Raw genomic sequence first — 7399 nt, forward strand, 5'->3', positions numbered from 1 at the left:
GGTCATAGACGCTTCCAACGTTGGTGCTTTGGGTCGTCGGTCACACACACTACCATTATGTCGATGCCTGAAATTATACAAATCACTAAGTGGGACATCCACTGAAATTTTGAACAATGATCATGACTCCATCTCCTCCATTTCGACGATGGGAACCGCCACCTCTCCTCCTTCAAAAATGGCATCATGTCCGGCCGCCGGGAGGAAAGTAGAAGTTATGGTCTTTGGGGGAAGGAAGTGAAGATTGTGGGTGACAGGGAAGGAAGTGGAGGTTGTGGGTAGCGGCGAGAGAAGTGGGGGTTGTGCATGAGGGGAATATAAACTATGAAGGACAAGACAATATTTTTATAGCCGTGAGTGGTAAAGAAATGTGGCAGGTAACGGAAAACATAGTAGAAATATCGGCTGATAGTTGACACGCACACAAGCATACATTAAGACACAGAAGAGAAGACGGAGTGTACTGTTTGTTGAGAAGGGAGGTGAAACTCCCCTTTGGCAAAAGCGGTTGACGGGTGGTATTCCAAACCAACGTCTTACAACATTTAAATAACGATGTGGATTTAGAGCGACTTTCATAAATTATGGCGGTTTTAGTTCATACGACAACTCTGCTAGGACTTTTCGGCTAAAATCATTGGTCATTACGCCAATCAGGGCCATTGTGCTGATTAGGACCATAATACGTGCTAGAGTTGCTCTTACACCGGTTTGGACGCTTAGTACAGATGAGACAACACGGCCCATCATACCCCCAAGTCAAGAGAATTTGGTTGACGTTGACAATATTGTTGAAGTTGGAGAGGAAGAGCTTTATGAAATCCCTGAAGATGTTGGTAATGTGGTTGGAGGTGAGGAAGATGAGGTCCAGGAGGTTTCTCCTTGCATTGCTAATGCAAAGAAGAGACCTCGTGTGCTTGTTGAAAAAAATAAGAAACAAAAGTCAAGCACAGCAGTTATCATCCAAGATAAAATTACAAAGATAGCTGAATGTGCCGCCTCTTTCACATCAGTGAAGCAAGGAGAGGTGACAATCAAGAAAGTCATGGATATGGTCTTGGAATGTGGGGCCGTGTATGGTTGTGATGAGCATGATATTGCCACACAGTTATTTGTGAAGATGGAGCAATGGGAAATGTTCAAGACCCTTCCTAAAGAGTGTAGGTTTAATTGGCTTAAGAGGAGATACAACGACAAGTATGGAAATTGAAGTAGTAATGTGTTGGCGCGTGATTTTTTTTGTCTCGTGTCATTTGAACTATTTGGTTTATGTATGTCGGAGTAAACTATTTTAGCGTTATATGTCATTTGAACTATTTGGTTTATGTATGTCGGAGTGAACTATTTTAGCGTTATATGTCATTTGAACTATTTGGTTTATGTATGTCGGAGTGAACTATTTTAGCGTTATATGTCATTTGAACTATTTGGTTTATGTATGTCGGAGTGAACTATTTTAGCGTTATATGTCATTTGAACTATTTGGTTTATGTATGTCGGAGTGAACTATTTTACCGTTGTATGTCATTCGAACTATTTGGTTTATGTATGTCGGAGTGAACTATTTTACTGTTGTATGTCATTTGAACTAAAACATTTGCGCTACATATGTCAACTAATATTTGTCGGTTTTTGTTATTGTGCTATATGCAGATATCTGAAAGTGATAGTGATGATTCCGATGATGATAGTAACCAGTTTTTGAATCTTGTTTTGGGTGCTGCTACACTTGCACAAGTATATTGTGATCAATATCTTCATAAGAACCCACCGAGGACATCAATTCTAAGTGGTATGGGATGGTTGCAAGAGACTTTGAGGACTCCGGACGAATGCCTTTCACAGCTTCGCATGAACACGGAAGTGTTCATGGACCTTCATGACTTGTTGGTGCGAAGGTACGGGTTAGAACCATCCATGCATGTGAGCACATATGAAAGTCTTGCAATTTTCCTGATTATGTGCCTTTTCTCGGTTCGACCGTGATCCTGATTATGTGCCTACAATACTGAACAGGTATAACAAATTTGTTGCTGCCTCTGATAGATCTACAACGGAACCGGATGCTCCGACCATGGATACATTCCGTAATGAGTTAGCCACCGCTATTGCCGATGGTTGAAACTAGATTTCTACTGTGAAAGATGGTCCGGGTTTTATTTGCAATTTTTTTTCTTCGAGGGAGTAGAACAATGTATTGTTGGACATTCATGTGGATCTTTTTAATTATGTATCGCAATAGTTCACATCATTTTACAATAGTTCACTTAAATCTTATGCCATTTTTTTATGGTTGCCATTTATAGTTCACTTAAATTTTATGATAGATCTACAAGACTTTAAAAAATATCTCAAGGCGCACAAATGTTGGGCCGTCAAAACATTATGCATAAAAATAGGGGCAGAATAGACTATTTCCATTAAATACTACTGTTTTTAAAGTTGAAGCTAGTTGAAAGCCAAACAGTATAAAACTGCTTTAAGGTGGAGTTATAACTTCCTGGTGGAACTGCTCTAAAGTGAAGTTGGTGGAGTGAAGCTGATTTTTTTTAAGTGGAGTGACCGTAGTAAGCATATCTCCGTCGACTTTGGCAGACGTCGGACCAATAAGCTATCGTTTCTTTTGTACTTTTCTATTTAGGTCGGATAGATATGTTAGCTGACTTAGAAATAACTAATGTCAAAACAGCAAAACTGATATGTTGACTGTTTCAAGATAACGCTTATTTGCTGAACATAGATCACAAACATCGTAGTACTAGACGCATCTCCGTGGTTTAGCAAACAGCATGAGAGGGTTCTTCCTGTACACTGTCAACCCGTTCTCCTCCTCAGCGTCCACCTTGCCGAGCGGCGCGCTCCAGTCAAAGGAGAAGAGCAAGTTGGCCAGCACCACCTCCACCACGGCCGTCGCGAAGTGCATGCCGGGGCAGCTCCTCCGCCCGATCCCGAACGGCACCAGCGAGAAGTTGTCGTGCCATGGCCTGAAGTCGCCGAGGTCCCCGCCGTGCTCATGCCGCTCGGGGACGAACTGCGCCACGTCGGCGCCCCACGCGCCGGCGTGCGCACCGATGGCCTTCGCGTTGACGAGCACCCGCGTCCCGGCCGGTATCTCGCAGCCGTGGACCGTGCATGGCTCGGTGGTCTCCCGGGGCACCAGGAGCGGCACCGGCGGGTGCAGCCTCATGGACTCCTTGATGACCAGCTTCAGGTAGCTGAGGCCCGGGAGATCGGGCTCCCGGACCATGTCGCTGTCGCCGACGACGCGGCGAACCTCGTGCTGCGCCTTGGCGAGGATGTCCGGGTGGTTGACCAGCTCCGTCATCGTCCATTCCACCGTCGCCGCCGACGTGTCGGTCCCGGCAATGAACATGTCCTTCAAACATAGTACAAGCCAAACTCTTCAACGAAATGCGTGTGTTTGTGTTTGTGTTCTTATACTTCTTAGTGATGAAAAGTGCACGTACGTACCGTGAGGATGCCTTTGATCTGGTCGCGACTGCTGAACGTGCTCCGGTGAGCCGGGTCGGCGTGCAGGCGGAGGAGCACGTCGACCAAGTCCTCCTCCTCGTCGGCGGAGGAGGATGCTCGCCGTTTCAGGTGACTGTCGATCACGCTCTCGTAGAACGCATCGAGCTGGTGGAAGTTCCGCTCCAGACGCCCCCGCAGGCCACGCGGCGCGTCCAGCCACCCGAGCCACGGCACGTAGTCGGCGACCCAGAAGGCACCAAGAAGCCTCTGCGTCTCCTTGAGGACAGCACTCGCCTCCGCGCCACCTTCGCCGCCGTCGTCGCCGCCGAAGGCGACACGTCGCACAATCTTGTTGCTCGCGGCGAGGAGAAGTTCGCTCAGGTCCACGGCAGCGCCGGCCCCGGACGCGTCCGCCTCCGCCACGGCGGCGACGAGCGCGGCGGCCTCGCCCTCCCTGGCCTCGCGGAACCCGCGCACCCGCGGGGCGCCGAGGAGCTCGGACAGGCACGCGCGGCGCGCGGCGCGCCAGAACGCGCCCTCCGACGGCGCGAAGGAGATGTTCTGCAGGCCGTAGGAGAACCTGGCGGCCGCGTAGAGCGCCGGGCGGCCGGACATGGCGCGGTCGTTGTGCTGGAACGCGGCGCGCGCCGCGTCGGCGGAGGAGACGACGAGCGTCGGCACGGAGCCGAGGCGGAGCAGCATGAGCGGCGCGTCGTGCTTGGCGGCGAGCGCGGCGAGGGAGTCGTGCGGGAGCGCGCCGAGTTGGTGGAGGTTGCCGATGAGAGGCAGGCCCCTCGGGCGCGGGATGGAGGGTGAGGCCGAGGCGGAGCGTCTCTTGCTTGGCGCGAGCAGTTGCTTGAGGAGGAGGAGGGTGCCGACGACGACGAGGAGGCATGCCAAGAGCTCGGGAGTTTGGGGCGATGCCATGGCAAACTGCTCTCGTGGATTCTTGGTGATGCGGATCGAGGTCGCCGTTGTAACGTTATTTGTTTAAGATAGATACAGGAATAGCTTTCTGATTTGACAACTTATAGCGTACTTGCCGGCGGGATGACACATGAAAGGTATTGTTTCTGTCGCATATGAAGATTTCTTCTCTATTTTTGTCAAACCAAAACTAGTCCGGCGTACAGATAAGTGGCCATATCAGCAGACGAGATTACATCAAAGATTAGTATAAGGCTGAACAAATGAGACATGTGCGCATCGACGCATCAGGCTGCGTTTACGCTGCTGTCAGCCGAACAACGACACGAACTCACTAGAAACAACCATAGCCCATAGGTTGAGTCATCAAAGTCGACCCAGCATCAGATAATGGTGTGACAATCGCCCTGTTTGGTTCAGCTTTCTTACCCGGATTCCGCTGCCTCGCAGCCGAATCCCAACCAAACGGGAAAAGGAGCTACCTCAATTCGTTCGAAGCACAGTGAAAATAACACGCACGGGTGAAAGCAGCCCTGGAGGTGCTTCCTCCGATTTTGCTGCATCACCCATTGAAAATACCCCTAGACTTGATGAGAAATTACCGACGTTTGCCACTCGATGGGTCAACCCATTCCGATTCAAAGGAACCCACGGAGAACAGGCATCACCTTTTCTCCTCTCTCTGCTCTCGCAATTAGGGTTCCTTCAACCGCCGCCCCTGCTGGCAGGGGCGAAATTAGCACGGGGCCATGCCCAGGGTTAATTTAGCTTCAATGGTGTATTTTAAAGATTTTTTGTATTTTGTAAGAAGGTATTACAAAGACTATTGTCACTGCACCTAGGTCTATAGCCCCATTTATCTTAGGCTTGATTCCGCCACTGCCTGCTGGTGGCCACCGGCCTGCTCCTGCATCGTCAGACGCCTCCTTCCCCATCCCCCATCTGTCGGGGCCTCTCACTCCGTCGGATGCCTCCACCCCGTCCCCCATCCGCTGGTGTTCTCTCTTGCTGAGCTCCTCTGCTCCCGCTGCCAATCAGCGTCGGGGAAGAACGGTTAGCCACAATCGCCGATTGTCGCTATATTGACGAGTGATGATTATTCAATTAGGTTTTATTAATGTTTTAAATTAATATGTAATATTATGATTATCATAAAATAACGTGCAAGCAATCTCTCAGCTCTTAGGGGTATTTCACACATTTATCTTCATAGTCACAACTCATGCAACTGGTTTGCCAAATGACCTACACCTTTTTCACAACAGATTTTTCACAGCAGGTTTCCACAGCTGCTTAAAATCCACAGCCGAACCAAACACCACAATAAATGATAGGATGGCCTCGTGTCCTCATCGCTCTCCAGGGACGGCTCGGGCGAAACCTAACACCGTCGCCGCCACCCCTTCTTACCCCCACACCTCTCATCGTCGCCAGGCTTCTCCGCCGGGCAAAGCTCGTGCGACAGCCGACTGCGGCGGGCTTCTCTTTCCTGACGCGCGCGGAGGCTGCCCTGGACGACGATGCGAGCTCAGCGGTGGGCACTCCGGGGTGAATCTAGTCGTGTGGCCACATCTGCGCGTGGCGGCGCGGGGCGTTGGGGCGGCGGCCCCACGCGGCGGTGGCACCCTCCTCTGCATTGTCCCTGCGGTGGAGGAGCAACGGCTTGCCATGCATTGGTGGTGGATCAGGGCTTCGCGCTCGGATCCGGCGGGGGCGCGTCGCCGGTGGGATGCGGTGGTGCTGCCATCCTGGGCCGTGCGGACAGCAGGGCGGGTGTGCGTGCGGGGTGGTCGTCGGCTGTGGTCGGCGGAGTGTGGCTGGAGCTGCTGCTCGGCTAGGTGGCGGGGCTGATTTCTGGTGAGGTCTGGTAGTGTGCTCCGCCCAGCGTGGTGCTGGCTGGGGCTCCGGCCGGTTCTGGCCCTGTCGGGGAGCTGCCCTGACTGGGGACCGTGGTGGTGTGCGTCAGCCATGCTCCGGAGGTCTGCGGTTGTCGGGGCGGCGGCCCCGGATTTGGTGGGGGCGGCTTCGGCCACGGGCCAGGACCGGTCCTGAGATTTCGAGGATCTGTGACAAAACTAGAACTTGAGGCCCATAGTATAAACAATCAAAATAACGAACCATCATTTTGTCAAAAAATAATGAAGAATAGTATAAACAATCAAGATAACAAACTATCATTGTGTCAAAAAATAATGAAGAAAAACAACGAAGGTTAAGTTTCGTGCTGTATGCATCTTATCACATTTCCTCATAAAATGTATCAACCGAGCAAGATTTTATATCAACCGAGCAAGTTTCATGTTCTACGCATCTTATCACATTTCCCCACAAAATGTATCAACCAAGTAATCCCTAACTACTAGTAGTATTTTAAAAAAAGTACTTATAAGGTAAACAAAAGCTAGGAGTTTGCACATGATGAATCGGAATGCAGGTTAAGAATCATATATATTTGTTAATCAAGAAGAACCAGGCAAGTGCAGGCTTCAACGGGTATATAAAAACCGCTCTGAAAACTAAAAAGTTGAGGACGCTAGAAAACTGTAACATCCAGCAAAATGTGACCGGCGAAGGCAATTAGGCATCAAATCGGGAGAGAATCATGCCTCGTGCGTGCGCGTGACGAGCGGCTCCTTGATTTCCTTTTTTCTCTTTGATTATACTCATCGTGGATCGCTCCAAGTCGAGCGTGCGGTCACAGTATTTCTTTCTTAATGCAGCCAGAAGATAATAAAACCATAATCACCAATTATGAAGTATTACTTTTAAAAATTATTTTTAACTTTTAGATTGCAACAAATGACGCATTGCATGCGTGTACCCTTGCCACCGGGCTACTGTCCAGTCCTCAAGTAAACGAAGGAAGAAAGACTAACAAACGAGAAGCCTGGTTAATTTTACAAGACAAAGACAAGTTTGACACAACACTTACTTGGTGTCGTGAAGGCAAGTTAGCACGATCAGGAAGAAAATTGAGCTTAGGATGGTGGTGACAGATCGA

At 49.9% G+C, this 7399-nt stretch overlaps 1 protein-coding gene across 1 annotated transcript; it reads right to left on the minus strand.

Annotated features, from left to right (window-relative positions):
- Positions 1 to 2680: 2680 nt before the first annotated feature.
- On the minus strand, positions 2681 to 4522 carry LOC123430429 (cytochrome P450 71A9-like). Its single transcript, XM_045114301.1, has 2 exons — positions 3472 to 4522; positions 2681 to 3376 (listed from the first exon to the last, which is right to left on the minus strand). The coding sequence occupies exons 1-2, from the start codon at positions 4396 to 4398 to the stop codon at positions 2759 to 2761; spliced, it is 1545 nt and encodes a 514-aa protein (XP_044970236.1). The 5' UTR covers positions 4399 to 4522; the 3' UTR covers positions 2681 to 2758.
- Positions 4523 to 7399: the final 2877 nt, after the last annotated feature.

This window comes from Hordeum vulgare, chromosome 2H (genome assembly GCF_904849725.1).
Source record: "Hordeum vulgare subsp. vulgare chromosome 2H, MorexV3_pseudomolecules_assembly, whole genome shotgun sequence".
Lineage (NCBI taxonomy): Eukaryota > Viridiplantae > Streptophyta > Magnoliopsida > Poales > Poaceae > Hordeum > Hordeum vulgare.

What these genes read in the sequence shown, in the direction of transcription:
- LOC123430429 (XM_045114301.1), bottom strand. Translation starts at nt 4,398, where the DNA reads ATGGCATCGCCCCAAACTCCCGAGCTCTTGGCATGCCTCCTCGTCGTC. An exon ending in AGATCAAAGGCATCCTCACG is followed by an intron (nt 3,377 to 3,471) that starts GTACGTACGTGC and finishes CTATGTTTGAAG; the next exon opens with GACATGTTCATTGCCGGGAC.